The sequence below is a fragment of the Rattus norvegicus genome, chromosome 3 (genome assembly GCF_036323735.1).
Source record: "Rattus norvegicus strain BN/NHsdMcwi chromosome 3, GRCr8, whole genome shotgun sequence".
In the NCBI taxonomy this organism is placed as follows: Eukaryota; Metazoa; Chordata; class Mammalia; order Rodentia; family Muridae; genus Rattus; species Rattus norvegicus.
In genome coordinates this window covers 74,302,614-74,320,335 of record NC_086021.1, presented here as the reverse complement: position 1 = coordinate 74,320,335, position 17,722 = coordinate 74,302,614, and the positions used below count along the sequence as shown (strand labels likewise).

Sequence of the window (17,722 nt, the reverse complement as noted above, 5' to 3'; positions counted from 1 at the left end):
TAATTTCCCTAATTCACTAAGTTCGTCCATGAGCCTTTGATTACTTTTTCTCTGTAGTACTAGAGCATCCCACACAACACCTCAGAGCCAGGATACAATGCATCGCTTCCAGCAGTACACAGACCCTGGGACGAGGCTAGTCTCAGCCTTCACTTGCGTGTGGTTGTGACTGAACGCTATTGTAGGTGTGTCAGAATGGGTGAATTCTTTCAGCGAAGGAACCCTCTTTCTCTTCTTTTGCCTCCTGGACTTTGGAGCAATAGGCATTGCTATGCTGTAGTCTTGACTCTGGAGTCTATGAGTTGAGATAAATTTAAAAGAGATGAGGAGCCAGGGATGCTAGCAATATAGAAGCCAACATACAAGCCTCTAAGTCTCTACTTTCAGACTCACTGTGTGTGTGAAAGGAATAAAATGGTATTTAAATTTCGATATTTTCTGTTATTAATTATTACTTGAGTGTGTATTGTGTGTTTGTGAGTCCATGCATGAGTGTGGTGCTCAGACAATATTTGAGGACTCAGGCTACCGACTTTGTACAGCGTGGCAGGCATCTGGGCCTTCTGAACCATCTGGCTGGTCCCACGATGGCTTTTGTTTATAGACGTTTTTATTTAGGGTTTCTAATTTGTGGCTTTTAACTCAGATGCAATCTTAGCTTTTTGTGAATTATGAATGTTTTATGTTTCCCAAAATATCACCGTCACACAAGAAATAATGACTCGTACTGCATACTCTTAAGTTATAGAGACATTAAACTTTTAATCTGCTCTTCCTGGGCAATTATTTTTTAATTTTCATAATTTCTTTGGCATTTCTTAGACATTTATTCTTCCATGTGAACATTTGTCTAATTATGAGGTTTTGGAGTGCTTTTTTTTAATTTTTATTTTTAACATCCCTGTCAGAATCCTATTCATAACTGTATTATGTGTTTGTGTATAAAACAGAGGAAATTAACTTTTTTAAAATGGTGTTTAGATTTCCCATTGAAGAACGCAGTGAAGACATTTTCATTTGTTTAAATCTTAATTCATGTCAATAAAACTTTATGAAGCTCTCTATAGGAACTAGGGCCTTCTTATCTGATTTATTTAGAAATATTTTCTCATATTAAGCTATATATATTTATTTCTCCACCTGCTTATAGCAAAACAGAAATAAAGGCTCAAAAGGAGCTCAGAAAAAAGGCTCAAGGAAACCAGGGTCCTTGGGCAAGGTGGATCTGGCTACCCACTCACATAGAGAGGTTTTCTGCTCTCAGGTAAGTATGAGGCTGCAGCTGGAGCTGAGAGACTTAACAGGATGCAGAGTTGGGGGAGGGGCCTGAACTTTCATTCAGCCAGAGTGTGAAAAGAGCCCCACCCATCAGAGAACAGGGAGTAGAAGGAATGAACTGCCCTAAGGACAGGATGCTTCAGACTACCATCACCTGACCACTGCCTTCACACAATAGCCTTGGGGAGGAGAGGGGAACTGTGGAAAGCCCAACCAGGACAGAGACCCGGAAAGAACGTCCTAATGACTTAATCTGAATAAATAATTACTGAAAGTTTTTCTGTATGCTGGGCTATTAAGTCACCTTTTAATGCAGTCTTCTTGGTACAAGTTATGGGAGACCAGACTTTCTGAACGTTTAAGAACTCAGTTGTCAGGCTGGAGAGATGGCTCAGAGGTTAAGAGCACTGACTGCTTTTCTTAGAGGTCCTGAGTTCAATTCCCAGCAACCACATGGTGGCTCACAAACATCGGTAATGGGATAAGATGCCCTCTTCTGGTGTGTCTGAAGACAATGACAGTGTAGACAACGTACATAAGTAGATAAATCATTAAAAAAAAAAAAAAAAGAACTCAGTTGCCTTCAGTTTCAGTGGTGGAGAAGTGGCAAAGCAGGTAGTTATCTGTTACCTTATCTCTTCAAAAACATTTTCCTTAGATTTATTTATTGTATTATTTTAAAAGTATGAGTGTTTTGCCTGTCTATGTACCACGTGCATGCCTGGTGACTGGGGAGGTAGAATAGGGTGTTGGATCTCCTGGAAGTGGAGTTACAGACAGTTGTGAGTCACCGTGAAGGTGATGGGACCTAACCCAGGTCCTCTGGAAGAGCAGCTGTGTTCTTTATCTCTCTGAGCCATCTCTCCAGCCCCTAACTCATCTGTTACAGAAAGGGCCTTCTCAAGCAAAGCACAGTTTGTAGCTTCTTTGACACTTGGAATGGCAGCTGTAGGATATAGAAGGTGAACCTTTGTCATTTAATAGATAAATATTCCCTATTTGTTCCTAGAAAGTATTTGTATTGGGACAAAGTGTTAAATGGGCAAAGTTGTTCCAGAAAGAGAAATGGTCAATGGTTCTGCCTACTCAGCCACTCTGGTCAGGTCACAGGTTGGCAGGATTCATGCCTTAAGTAAACCATTTCCTGAACTCCACTGAGTCCAGGCAACACATCTTATTGTTCATTGTAATTTAGTGATCAGATAAAGAATATTCTGTTTATAACAGCATGGGGTAGAATCTTTATCTTTGACCTCAGGTTCATTGTGCTGGAAACTCCCCAGCATCCCTGATGCAGACTGAGATTAAAGTGACATCTATAAATAAAAGAGATACTAAGACCATTTCTATATAGTCAGCTTCATTCCTTGTTTAGAATCAGTGTTCTGGGCCTTTTATCATTTATTATTTACTCAACATACACACAAAACATACACTTGAACATACACACAAACTTTAAAAGGAGATTTACTAAATGTTAAAGCAGATCCTGTGACTACTATCTTGTTGTGTGTGCGCGCGTGTGCCTGTGTGTGCATGTGTGTGTGTGTGTGTGTGTGTGTGTATGAATGAGTATATCTGTGTATGTGTATGAGTGTGACTGTATATGAATGTGCCTGTACGAATGTGTATGACAGAGAGAATGAGAGAGAGGAGAGAAAGGGAAGGAGGGAGGGACGGAGGGAGGGAGAGAGAGAGAGAGAGAGAGAGAGAGAGAGAGAGAGAGAGAGAGGGGAGACTGTAACACTGTATCTGCTCTGAGGCAGTGAAATTTTTTCACTATGGTGTTGGCTTCTCTGTTCCTACCTCACTTCCGCTTCCTACCCACTTCTGCTCATCAGAGGGGACTTTGAGTGGACTCGATGGGACACAGTATGAAAAGCTCTGAAGCCCAATCCCTTACTTAGAGTTAAGGCTCAAAGAGCTAAATATGACCTCATGAGATTATGGACAGATTAGAAATGTCAGGTAATTAAATCAACTAGGTAATCCTTTAGAACCAAACGTTTTCATTTAGCTAATCAATATAGCCAAGCAAAACACCCTCAGAGAGCTGATCCTGCTGTAAGTGCTACAGATGGTTTCCCATTATCATCAAGAAGCGAAAAAGGACTCATCTGGTGAAAGTCATGTGGGAAGTAAATTTGGGTGGTCATTTCCTACTTATTGGGCTTTCAGATATCTCAGTCCTACAACCTGTGCACCCCAGGAAAGAGCTTAATGCTAATTTTATATCTCAGTATGCATTTCTTTGAACGTATGCTTTCTCCACTGGACCATTAATTACTAAGATAATATATCATGGGTTTCTTTTTAAATGCCCTTTATAAATAATTAGTTCGTCAGTAGCTAGGCTGTTTAGGACATTTCTGAGACCTTAACATCCTCCTTCATGTGGGGCTGGAGAGATGGGTCAGCTGTTAAGAGGTCCTGAGTTCAATTTCCAGCAACCACGTGGCGGCTCACAGCCGTCTGTAATGGAATCTGCTGCCCTTTTCTGGTGTGTCGGAAGACAGCTGCAGTGTACTTCCATAGATAAAATAAATAAATTGTTAAAAAATTGTTTCCTTCATGTTTATAACTGTTCTGCACAGGCCTGTGCCATTCAGCACTGGGAAAATGTTTCTGATGTGCGCTTGTAAACAAATTCTGTTTAAGTATCGCTATAACAAAGCAAACAAGTAAACAATTCGTCCAACAAGGAAGCCAAGTTTGGTAATCGAGGCAATCAGCCTATGGGGTGACTACACGATGAACTGTGACATAAAACACTGCTGCTCAACTTGGCCCAGGGGCTCTTCCTGACTACGCAGTTTGAATGCTTAAAAAGACCCAATCTCATTGTTCTGGGGGGGGGTCTTCCTCTGCACTTTTCAAAAAGCACACAGCACTGACCATCACAGAGTTACAGAAGCTACATAAGCCTCTCCTTGGCGCCCTGTCCATGTCACGCCCGTGCTACTGATTCGTGCGAATTCTCATTCGCTGAGGGTGATATTTCTAAGCGCTACCCCTCCAATCAAGGGGCTACCTAGGTTTATTAGAGATCCGTTTAGTATTTGAAGCTTTGTGGTAGGATTGCTTAATTTGTAAGGAACAGAATACGAGGGAAACGGTACAATCTGCTGTCTCCTTGTCTCATTTTACAACTGATAAAACAGAGGAGAAGAAATGTAGGACGCGTCTTACACACCTCACTGGCACACGCTGAAGATGCAACATACGGCACCGTCTCCATCTGCCCCTTCCAGCTCCCAGTGCAGCCAAGACTCTCAGGAGTCATGGACCACAGCACCCATCATCCCTTTCGCATCAGTGCCAGTCAACAGCTGGCGACCTGGGCTGAACTGCCAAATAGCTGGTAACTTTCTCTCCACTTGGCTCCTACCTTTTTCTTTCAGAGGAAGAAAGTAGGTTTGTTTTTTTTTGTTTTGTTTTTTGTTTTTTGTTGGTTTTTTTTTTTTTAACATAATCGAGTCGTTTCCTCTGGGAAGAATTTGATGCTATCCACATCCTTGAATATGGAGTTGAGGAAGATTTCCCGAGGCATATTTTTAGGTGTTAATGATAAGCTCACAGGCACTGAGGCTTGAAGCCAATTCTTTTTCTTTCCAAAACTAGAACTTAAAAACAACAACGAAAAAAAAAGAAACCTTAAAGAAGCAAGCTCCAGCACCCTCACCGTTGTTTAAGAGCTGTATACAGTGTCTAACACTCGTCAGCTTACTTCAGGGACAATCATTTGCAAGTAGACTTTGACCTGACTCCTGGAGGTTGAAGGGCCCAGATAGTAGCTCATTTTCTCACAGGAGCGTGACCCAAAAGGTAGTTTTAAATTTCTTGTACCAGGCCTGTTTACATAGTGTGGTAAAATATACTATACTGTTTTTAAATGTATAAAACAAAATACCATAGGATTATTAAAAAAATGAACTACATCGAGATATATGTATGTGCGCGCACATACACACACATACACACACACACACACACATATACTGAGCTTTTGATTTAGGCTGAATGTCTATATTAATATGTTAAATAACAAGACTTAAGAATTACCAAAATATGTAAACAAGACTGAGAATAAACAATCCTCTAAGATATCTATAATAACACTTGTTATAAAACAAAGTCTGTGTCCTCCATCATTTACACGGTCCTAACACTGCGAGTGGCACAGAGTGCTCCTAGTTGGAGAAAAGTCTACATTTTGATGAGAAATAGTATAAATGCAGACCCCTGCCCCAGTTTTTTAATCTGAACTTGCTCTTGACCCACTGATATTGAAATACGAATCCACTGGTGGGGACCAAGTTAAGATTTGTAGCTTAATGAAGATGCTTCATCGTGTTTGATGCCAAGCTAGGCCTGACGGGATAGGATGTTTGGCAGACAGTGGAAGCTTTGGGTTCTCTTTAAAAGCATTAAGTGAAAATCAAGTGTTAAGTGTTTTCTGCAGCATTCCTCTGAAATCCGTGCCTCCCCCCACCCCCCACCTTTTTCCCCCAACATGTTCCTAAACCGCAGAGCATTGTTTCCCAAGTACAAGCTGGGATTAGACCAGGAAGTCAACTTGAACACTTGATAAAGATGAAACAATCGCAAATAAATAAATATTCTGTGGGTTTAGAGAGTTTAGCAGTTCAGGCTGAAGGGATATCCGCCTCCTCTTGACTCCCGGATACTTTTGGTGGCGATGGGCCCATAGACATGACCCCCAGTCATGGACAAGGACAAACGCCCCTGGAGTAGTGCTCAGAATAGCATATGGAATTACCTAGCACCCCAGAAGTAGAGCATTGAAAGCTTTGAACTGCCATGGAGGTGTGGGGTAGATTGTCTTTGGGAGCCCAAAAGAACATGTTTGTCCCTGGTCTTGACCGGAAGTAAGCTTTGCTGTCTACACACACACACACACACACACACACACACACACACACACACACACACACACACACAAATGGTAGTTGGACCTGTCTCCTGTTTCCCTCTCTTTTGTCTCTTGCACTCTTGGCACTGACTTTCTCTTTTAATAATTGTCAGTACCAAGTTTTTGTCTCAACTTATCTGGGTGTCACCTGTACCAGGGAAAACATCACAAGTATCCACGTGAGACAGGAGAGGATTTAAAAATGTAATAGGATGCAAATACAAAGAAAGAAAAACACATTTCTCTAAAATGTTACCCATAAACCACCCAATGTCGAGGAGATTGAGGCTGGGGTACCAAAGTGAGGTAGGGGTTCACGCAATATCGTCATTCAAGTAGTGGTGGAATTTGTGTTTTCATTAGGCAAATCTCTTTTATATTTAATGGAGCTGATGCTACACTAACTTATTAATCTGCTGGACAGTTATGTATTTGCCTCACTGCAGCCATGAAATTCTTGAGCTGGGCTTGTATAGAAGTTGGAATTCCATCTCTCCTAAGTCCATGGTTTCCTCACCCTTTGAATAAACAAGGAAGCTGCAGTCTTCTGCTGACCATGGCTTCTTTACACATCTCTCTTATTTGCCTTTCCATGGGTTGGTTTGTTTGTTTGTTTGTTTCAATAAAATATATGAACGATGAATTCCTGGCTTCTGAGGTCACCACGTTTAGTTTTACAGCATTGATTACTGAAGTAAGACATTGAAAATCCTTGATTACTTTGGCTTTAAAACAAATTTACCTTCCCTTTCTTTCCTTTGAATCTTGTCTCCTAAGTCAAATCTCTGTCACTAAAAATACATTAGTGACTTTGCTGTGTCTTTGGACTTTTGATCAATATAGCATTTGGGGGAAAGTTCTCAGGACAGGCGAACCATCTACCAGGCTGACAGAGTGAGTCTGTTCTGGGTCCTGAGGGCTTGGGATCACAACTCTCAAACTGTTTGATTAAAAAGCAGGAGTGGGGTGAGGGGATGGGAGCCAGGTCCTTCTTCCCTGACTTCATCTCTGAGTTTAGTGCACTGTGGACGGCCGGTGGAGTAGCTTCTGAATCTGCTCCACACACGATGTTGGCACCTCGTCAAGCAAGCTTTAATGTTGCATCTAAACAGCCCCGTCTGGATCCAAGCAGGATGCTATACACTCGCCCAAATCTTTCCCCATCAGTTTGAGAGTGAAATACAGCTATGCCTGTCACATTTTCGAGAGGGCTCTATTTTAAGCTTTAACCAAAGAAAAACCACAGACTTTTGTTCCACAGCCAAAAATCTAAACATGCCTGGTTTCTGATTGCTTCTAGTTTCTGCAGTTAAAAATCCACTAATCTATAAACTTCCCCCAGCCTCGTACACACACTCTATACAGGGTTACTCACCGAACAGTCTGTCAGTGGGTCCCTCATGTTGAAATGTTGTCTGCTTTTTCTTTTACCTACGCTCCAGCATGCTGGACGCTGCAATCAATTAGGTTGGGTGTGTTCTGGACTTCCGGGATTCAAAGGGCTTAGAGTACGTCAGTCCTTGTCAAACACACCAAGGAGGAAGTTCCAGCCCCTGGACTTTCATCCAGTTTGTTTCCTGACAAAGCAAAGAACAGCTCTGGGTCAAAAGAGCCAGTGGGAGATGGTGAGAACCAGTTCAGTGAACTTCAAGGCCCTGAGGTGTAGCCTTGAGAGAAGGCTCAGAAGCTATGTAGAGTTCCCCAGGATCTGGATGCCCAGAATGATGGTGGGAGTTCACATTTTTTTTCCAGCTTGCTAGTCTAGTCATGGCTTATATTTTCTGTGTTCTATGCTGCTCTGACCTTTGGGATCTATGCAAACGAGATGGGTGAACAGTGACAGTCATAGCTGTCTTTTATTCTCAAGTTGATGGGAGAAGGTGAGTAAGTATGCAGCATCCCGCTTGGGTCCAGATGGGGCTGTACGATGGTTTACCTTAATTGACAGCTTGATAGGATCTAGACTCACTTAAGAGGCTCACCTCAGAGCACATCTGTGAGGGGGTGTCTAGATTGAGTTAATTGAGGTGGAAAAGCCTACCCTAAATGTAGACAGCAGCATCAGATAAGCTGGGCTCCTGACCTTCAATAAAAACAAGAAAGTGAGTGAGGACTAGCACTCATCTTTCTGGGACCTGTCTGCAGATGCAATAGGACAAGCTGTCCTCAAGCTCCAGCTGCCTTGCATTCCCCATTTTGATGTACTACACTTCAAACTATAGAGCAGGACAAACCCTTTCCTTCTGCTACCTTTAGGTAGCTTGTTGCAGCAGCAGAGACAGGAACTAACACAGTAGGTCAACCCCCAGTGAAGGCAAATTTCCTGTAGTCCCTCCTGCAATATCAAATTTATATTTCTTCTGCTCCAAGTCACTCAGAGCTAGTATCGAACAACCTTAGAAGACTGTTAACACCAAAGTATCCAGAAGATTGTCAGGAAGCAGGTCATTTATGAAACACCTCGCAGGGCCTAACTGAACTCTACACTTAGTCTCAGCCACGCAGGGCCAAGAGGCTAGGCTATTAATTTAAGCCTATGACTGGCCTTATTTTTTCATGGCTCAAAATGATGGGCAGAGCTGGCAGTCAGTAACTTATTTCATTGTTGCTTTTAAAATACCTTTCCCAGTTGTCAGTCCCTAGGTTTCTAATTGCCTATGGAGTTGTGGCAATCACTTGCAAGGCTCAGAGCAGCTTTTCTCTGACTTGTGACCTGTCTGAGAGTAGCTTTGTCCCAAAAGCCCCCTCAAACACTTCAGGTCTCACAGCATCTCGGCCACACCCACCCTACTGACACAACCTCCGTTCATCTGCCTCTGGGGTCCAGGCTCTTTTGAAGCCCCTGTAAATAGTGTAGGAGAGAGAGCACAAACAATGAATCAGGAGAGTTTACAAGAGTGGAGAGGTGACTTGCCAGTCTTAGGAACCATCCCTTTCATACCAACAAGAGTCTCTCCACTGGCTAAGCCATTCATCGCTGGGGGTTACAGCACTGGGTAGCCATCAGGAGACTGGAGTTGGATAGGTTATATCAGCATAGTGAAGAGATCCCCAGTTAAGAAACTCACATTTCCATTAAAGTCTTCTTTAGTTTCTGAGTTTCACATAAACATGACTGGAACCAAGGTTCCAGGTTCGGGGGCAACTTGACGTCACTCTATGTTCCTGTCCCATTTTTCTCCCAATGCTTTTTGTTTTCTTTCTATTTTTATTTTTTCTATTTTTTAAGTTTAAGATAGATTTTTTTCATATAGTGTGTTCTGATTACAGCCTCACCTCCCACAACTCCTCTCAGACTCTCTCCATCTTCCTCTTCGCCCAAATCCATACCCTTTCCTCCTCTGTCTCTCATTAGAAAACACATGGGCATCTAAAAATAATCACAAAATAAAATCAGATAGAACAGAACCAAACTGGAATAGGAGAAAACAAACAAACCTGAGAAAAAGAGCCAAAGAGAAGCATTCCTAAGGTAGTTGAGACTCTATTTTATTTACATATTTTTCTTTTTCTATACCTTACCGGTCCTTTGGGTATATATTATGGCTTCCAGTTTTTATGGAATCCCCGAGCGTGTGAACGAGTGGGTCTCTGCTTTTTGTTCCTTTTCTTGGGCTCTTTTCCTTCTGTTTATTTGTTTCCTCCTATTCCAGTGTGTTAGTTTTTGTTTTATCTCACTATATTTTATTATTATATCTTAGAAGCCAGTTTCCTAATGAGAGGCAGAAAGGGAGTAGATCCAGATATCAAGGGATGCAGGGGAGGAACTGGGAAAAATAGAGGGAGGGGAAATGATAATCAGATATATTATGTGAGGAAAAATATATTTGCAATAAAAGGAAAGATGACTTTTGGTGAACATGAAAGGTGGGAGGAGACTGGCTTGCTCTTGACGTTTCCATCAGGAATGTCACCACAAATTATTGTTGCTAGTTATGATATAACTGCAGGTGATAGGGTGTACCTGCTTTCAATTTGCGCCTTTCCCAGAAACTGGCTAGATTTCCCTTATGCCTCTGGATATCTGCTAAAGAATAATATCTATACCATGTGCAGGGTCCTACTCACAGACTCTAGTAAGCTCATGACCCAGTGTCCCTCTCAGCAGGCTGCCCTGGCCATACAGGTTGACAATTAGGGTTTGGCTATTTGTTCAGTGTCTCAAAAGGGTGTTCGAATTTGCAAAGAGGTCGGAGAGAGTACTGCATCCTTTATTTCTTGTCACAGAAATGTGGTAGAACAACCAGAAAGCCAGTAGTTTCAAATGACACAGATTTATTTATTGACAAACTCTCAAGTTAGCTTGTGGTTCTCAGGGGAAGCAGGGTCTTGATGCATTTCTGCAAGTCTAGGCAGTGCCTGACACAGCAGCTTTCTTAAGGGTTGGGCTGGTGGCTGACTATGGACTGGCTGTTGGGTGAGGCTGTCTTTCATTAACCAGAAACCCAAGCCTGAAGTTCCAGGGTACATCAGAGGAGTATAGAGACTGAGTAGAAGCTCAAGGGCTTCTGAAGAACAGACTCACAACTGACCCTCCAGTCATATTGGCCATGCCACCCTGAGCAAAACCATCAAGGGAAACACCCAGATTCAAGGTCAGTGAACTGAAATTCCCTTTGCAAAAGGACATAGACACAGAGCAGGCTGGACGTCAGAATCGGCTTGTCATTGAGTCTATCACAACGCCTGGTCAATATTTGTTCCTCGGTGACTTGAGAGATAAAGCAGAAAAACACTGGAGGGAATGGCCGTTTTCCATCTCCCTGTCCCTTCCTGCATTCGGTGGGGTAGACTCTGATCACCAGAAAAACTTGGGACAGATAAATGAGAGGAAAAAAACTCACTCACAACAGGGGTGCTTGTGGCTTTGGGAGAGGACATTCCTCAGTGCTGTTCTACACACAGCCTGCCTCACAGGCTACAATGGAGAGTGGAGAGTCTCCCAAGTTGGGGTAAGGGCTGGGGGTGGGGAGTGGGGTAGGGGCTATAGTGACACAGCAGGACTCTTTCCTATCCGCTGGGGGCTGGGACTGGCTGGTCACCTTGACAAGGAGGCCAAGGCAGGTCAACCTGCATAAGATGGGCTTTGGAATAAATGTTAACATAGACTTAATTGTAGCCACAGGTGCCGAGAGCTACACAGACAGCCAAGCCTTCTCCATGGAGAAGCCCCTAACACTCTTTTCTGAAGCATTTCATGCCTTAGCGTCCTTTTGACCTCTTTGCTCACAAGTCTCTGGCTGGATGCTCTTGGTCTGAATTCATTCCCTGGCTTCTTCCCAGTTTAGGACTCCAGTATCAGGACTTGAGCTTAGCTCCTTGTCCTTTACCTGGCTGTGCTCAGCATTCTTGTCTGTAGACAAAAACAAACAACAAACGAGAAACAAAAACCCATAATGGAAGCTACTGGAAAGGACTCTATCTGCCGTACTGTGTGTTATGCTCGAGGGGAGTTGACAACATTTCCTACATTTGTTAAGTACCCGTGAGCTGCATGTTGGCCCATGTAATGGAGCCCAAATGTAATGGAGGGAAAGAGTAATTCAAAACCGTGCAGAAGTTTCCTTCAGAGCCAAAATATGTGATGAATTATGAGTGACCTAAACATTGCCTATAGAGACCTGGCCAAATACCTAGTGGTAAGAGGAATCATGTTATAGGGTGCACATGTGTCCCAGGATGCACATTAAAAGCTCTCTCTCTCTCTCTCTCTCTCTCTCTCTCTCTCTCTCTCTCTCTCTCTCTCTCTGTGTGTGTGTGTGTGTTTGTGTTTTGCAGGATACTTGATCACCCTGTGACCCCTGAGATTGTGTTATTTACTGGAAAAACCTGTTTGTAGTTGTGATGTGGCTGAGCCCTAGCACACACCTTTAATCCAAGAGCCTTCTATTTATTGAAAATGGGATTAAATAAAGTCAACTATGATTGACCTATGGGTCAAGAGGCAGAACAAGCAACCAGTTGACTAGGAGTAAATACAGAAAAAATTCATAGAGAATAAGAGGAAGTCAGGAGGATGGATATAGAGACACACCGGAAGTAGAAGGTCGGGACATTCAGTTTGAGGGTTTTTTGAGACAGCTTGGAGAAGGTGAATTTCTCTTTTGGGATGTCCGCTGAGGAGGAAGGTCAGCTGGGTGCTTTCTCTGCCTCTCTGAGCTAGCAGGCTTTCACCGAGCATCTGGGTCCTGAGACTTTATTGGTAAAATCAAACATTTGAGATTTTGTTAAAACTAACATATGTGTGCACCTGTAACCCCAGAGCAGTGGGGTCAGAGAAGAGAATTGGTAGGGCTTGTTGTCAGCATAGGGCCAGGCTCAGTGAGAGATCACCTCAAGAGAGAGTCGGTGGAAGGGAGAGGATAAGACAGCTGACACTTTCCTCAGCCTTCTGACACATGACTCTCAACCTGTGTGTAGTCCACAAATACATGATACACACTGTGTGCATGTGCACCACACACGCACACACACACACATTTATACACAAACATATACACAAGAAATAACCTTTAAAATAACTGTAACAATTATTTGAGACAAATGTGTATTATTTTGATCCTTATAGTGCTCATAGGGGAACTGAGGCCCATGACCACTAAGTGACTTCTTACTCAAGATCACATAGGAAGTGAGACTTGGATTTTTCTGCCTCTGGTGCATCTGTGTATTGATCACCATGTTACACAGCCACTTACACTCCCTATGGATACTAAGCACCCCAAAGATGAAATGTTGCACGACTCACATAGTGTGATCATTTGAAAAGGATTTGAACACAGAAACAAAGGGCGTGACTGTGGTTCTAGGCTGATCTTTATATAAGAAAAAAAAAACAATCTAGGTATATATATCTAGAGAAAGATTACAGTATGTCTCTAAAGGTTTTGGATACTACTCTTTTTCCCCCCCTTTTTTTCTTTATTAACTTGAGTATTTCTTATTTACATTTTGAATGTTATTCCCTTTCCCGCTTTCCAGGTCAAAATCCCCCTAACCCCCCCTCCCCTTCTATATGGGTGTTCCCCTCCCCATCCTCCCCCCATTATCACCCTCCCCCCAACAATCACATTCACTGGGGGTTCAGTCTTAGCAGAACTAAGGGCTTCCCCTTCCACTGGTGATCTTACAAGGCTGTTCATTGCTACCTATGCAGTTGGAGCCCAGGGTCAGTCCATGTATAGTCTTTAGGTAGTGGCTTAGTCCCTGGAAGCTCTGGTTGGTTGGCATTGTTGTTCATATGAGGTCTCAAGCCCCTTCAGCTCTTCCAGTCCTTTCTCTGATTCCTTCAACGGGGGTCCCGTTCTCAGTTCAGTGGTTTGCTGCTGGCATTCGCCTATGTATTTGCTGTATTCTGCTGTGTCTCTCAGAAGAGAGCTACATCCGGTTCCTGTTGACCTGGATACTACTCTTAACTTGCTAGATCGTGCATTTCTGCATCATTATTTCAAATGAATATTTGAAATAACTATGCATTATTGCTTTAGAAACAAAATAAAAGGCAAAAAGTCAAAACAGAATGACAATTACGTTCGTTCTTTTAAAGATTTATTTTTATGTGTACGTACGTGTACATGCCTGAGTGTATGTGTGTGTACCGAGTGTGACTGGAAGCCCTAAGAGGATGCCTGATGCACTGGAAGTGGAGTTATAGGTAGTCGTAAGCTGCCTGATGTGTGTGCTGGGAACTGAACCTGGGTCTTCTGCAAGAGCAATCAATGCTCTTAATCATGGAGCCATCTCCCTAGCCCCTCATTTGAGCTTTTGACAAGGGAAAGTTGGTAGGAAGAAAATGTGATCTCGTGGGTCATCACTTCATAATTTGAGTTTTTGTGGCTGCTGTTTTATCTGCCTGGAGATCCCGCTTCATTTACATTGACCTGGTTGACTTTTTATGTATAGAGTCCAGTGTGCGTGACTGTCCCTGACAGCACTTAGTAGTACTGGGATTCAATGCCTGTATCTCTTTCGATTTATTTATCCCATTGCATTGGATTATTGGTTTAATAGTCTCCCTGTCAGGCTGCAAATGAAATCTTTATATCCAAGCACCTGGGGCAAATTCTTAAAAATAATGGCTGGTATTTGGTTGAATTAAATGCTGAGAAAGTGATTGCAGGGCTGATTCTTCTTCACGGACAAGGTGGGGGATGTTGCTTGTGAGTAGGGCTGTACCCTAAGCTATCCGGAAGCCGAGTTCAAAATCCTGGAAGGTAAGTGTGACCTTCTAGGCAGGAACTCTAAAATAAGAAATGGCTAACTGCACTTGGGAGTTTCTGACAAGGATTAAGAATGGCCTTGACAAGCAGGAAACTGAGAAAGATTCCACTGGAGTCCCCAGGGGCCACTTAGAGAACTTTCTTGGAAAATTGAGGAGGGAAAGAGACGCCGGACCAAGCATAAAATCAAGGAATTGCATAATGTTGGTCGAGGATGAGTTTGGGAAGGCTGGGGTCTAAGATGAGCTGTATCCTGGAAACCTTACTAAGAGCAGTCAGAGAATGTGTACTACATTCACAGCAGGACACGCACACAGGGACAACAGTGAGCTTCCCTCTAGGCTTCCGGTAACCTCCTGTCACTGATGGCTGAGTGAGAAGGAGCAGCTGACCAGGATACTAGAGCTAACGGCTATGTAGACCTTGGCTTTGAGCGGACCACATCCCCAAAGCGCTTTCCAAGAGGCCTGGGGGAAACGAGGGTGATCACCTTGACAACCTTCTAAATTCTGAATGATACCAGTCCTTGGCCTGTTTGAGCTACCACAGAATCAGGACCTTCTCTGCAGTCACTAGAAAGATACGAGTATCATGAACAGTGTGTGCTGCATATGACATCACTTCCTCCGCTCACCCTTATAGAGCAGCGGGGAAACAGTCTTATTTGGATTAAATTAGTTTTTATTTTTCACCTCTGCATGAGGAAGTGGCTAGTTTACTTAATGTCCACGTCTCCCCAAAATGGAAAGCGACGTTTCTGAAACCTTGCCTGAATGCATACATTATAAACAAATCAAAATCCCAAACAAAAACGACGACCATTCGCCTAACACTTATGAGCTTGTGAGAGAAAAACTCAACAATGATAACAACGAAAAGCAAAACCGGAAGACCTTCTCTGTGATGAAGAAGCAAAAATGAATGCGGTAGCGGAGGCCTGGGAGGCCTTGCTCTGTATGGTTTCTGGAAAGTCAGGCTCCTTTGTGACACAGAAGGCAACTGGATGTTCACTTGCTCTCTTTCCCCTCTGTTGTCAGTCTTACACATCCGGTAGAAGAAAACATCAGTTGCCTTGCCTCTGTCAGATGGGCCTCTGGCGTGTCTGTGAGGCGGTATGTTGACTGATGATTGATGGCAGAGTGTTCAGCCTACTCTGTGCCATCCATGCTGGGTGGTTCTGGGTGGTTTAAGAAAGAGGGAGAAGGTGGAACGAACCCAGATGTCCTTCAACAGAGGAATGGATACAGGAAATGTGGTACATTTATATAAAGGAGTACTACTCGGCTATTAAAAATCAATGACTTCATGAAATTCGCAGGCAAATGGATGGAACTAGAAAATATCATCCTGAATAAGGTAACCCAGTCACAAAAGAGCACACATGGTGTGCACTCACTAGTAAGTGGATATTAGCCCCAAAGCTCACAATATCCAAGATACAATTCCCAGACCACATGAAGCTCAAAAAGGAAGACGAAAGTGTGGATGCTTCAGTCCTTCTTACAAGGAGGAACAAAATACTCAAGGGAGGAAATAGGGAGACAAAGTGTGGAGCAGAGACTGAAGGAAAGGCCATCCAGAGACTCTTCCTTCTGGGAACCCATCCCATATGCAGACGCCAAATCCAGTTGCTATTGCGGATGTCAAGAAGTGCATGCTGACAGGAGCCTGATATAGCTGTCTCCTGAGAGGCTCTGCCAGAGCATGACAAATACAGAGACAGATGCTTGAAGCCAATCACTGGACTGAGCATGGGGTCTCCAATGGAGGAGTAAGAAAAAGAACTGAAGGAGCTGAAGGGGTTTGCAATCCCATAGGAAGAACAACAATATCAACCAAGCAGACCACCCCCCCCCCCCAGAGCGCCGAGGGACTAAACCACTAACCAAAGAGTACACAGGGATGGACCCCTGGCTCCAACCACTTATGTAGCAGAGGGTGGCCTTGTTGGGCATCAATAGGAGAAGCCCTTGGTCCTGTCAAGGCTTGATGCCTCAGTGTAGGGGAATGTCAGGTGAGTGGGTTGGGGAGCACCCTCATGGAGGCAGGGAAAGGGAGGATGGGATAGGGGGTTTCCAGAGGGGAAAATGGGAAAGGGGATAACATTTGAAATGTAAATACAGAAAATATCCAATAAAAAAAAGACAGAAAGATGGCTGAATGCAAGTAGGGGAAACAAACTAGCAAGTGTGCTCCTTCATGGTAACTGCGTCAAGCCCCTGCCTCAAGTTCCTGCTGTGGCTTCTCTTTATGATGGACTGCCAAGTGTATGATGAGATGGCTTTCCCATTCACAAAGTGGTTTTGGTGAGTGTCTTCATCCCAGCAACAGAGGGAAAACTAGAGCAGTCTTGGCAGGACCAGGGCTTCCCCTTCCACTGGTGCTCTTACTAGGATATTCATTGCTACCTATGAGGTCAGAGTCCAGGGTCAGTCCATGTATAGTCTTTAGGTAGTGGCTTAGTCCCTGGAAGCTCTGGTTGCTTGACATTGTTGTACTTTTGGGGTCTCGAGCCCCTTCAAGCTCTTCCAGTTCTTTCTCTGATTCCTTCAACGGGGGTCCTATTCTCAGTTCAGTGGTTTGCTGCTGGCATTCGCCTCTGTATTTGCTGTATTCTGGCTGTGTCTCTCAGGAGCGATCTACATCCGGCTCCTGTCAGTCTGCACTTCTTTGCTTCATCCATCTTGTCTAATTGGATGGCTGTATATGTATGGGCCACATGTGGGGCAGGCTCTGAATGGGTGTTCCTTCTGCCTCTGTTCAAAACTTTGTCGCCCTATTCCCTCCCAAGGGTATTCTGGTTCCCCTTTTAAAGAAGGAGTGAAGCATTTGCATTTTGGTCATCCTTCTTGAGTTTCATGTGTTCTGTGCATCTAGGGTAATTCGAGCATTTGAGCTAATATCCACTTATCAATGAGTGCATACCATGTGTTTTTCTGTGCTTGGGTTACAGGGTGATAATTTTTAACATCCATTACCCATGCTCAAAATTTGTGTTAGTTCAAAAAGTTCGCTTGTTGATGGGGAACAATACGAAATCAGATCTATTAATTTGTGCAAAACAAATGAGAGCTGAGTTCCCCTTTCTCATGCAAGCCCTAGAAATGAAGACCAAGGGTCAGCTAATTGACAGTAGTCATGCCACAGTGGTGACGGCAAATGTGGCTTCCAAAAGAGGAGCACAAGCCACAGGGCACAATGTAGGTTTGCCTGTGCCTCTTAGGGTTTTACTGCTGTGAACAGACAACATGACCAAGGCAACTCTCATAAGGACAACATTTAATTGGGCCGG

General features: G+C 43.5%; 1 protein-coding gene across 2 annotated transcripts in view; it reads right to left on the bottom strand.

Annotated features, from left to right (window-relative positions):
• Nostrin (nitric oxide synthase trafficking) overlaps positions 1-7,742 on the bottom strand; it is a 66,259-nt gene extending 58,517 nt beyond the window's left edge. The window contains exon 1 of one of the 2 annotated variants that reach the window (XM_039104842.2): positions 7,587-7,742. In XM_039104842.2, the coding sequence (XP_038960770.1) occupies positions 7,587-7,613 (27 nt within the window). In that variant the 5' untranslated portion in view covers positions 7,614-7,742. The remainder of the gene's footprint in view (positions 1-7,586) is intronic. The other variant, NM_001024260.1, reaches the window with a different exon arrangement.
• Between the last annotated feature and the right edge of the window lie 9,980 nt (positions 7,743-17,722).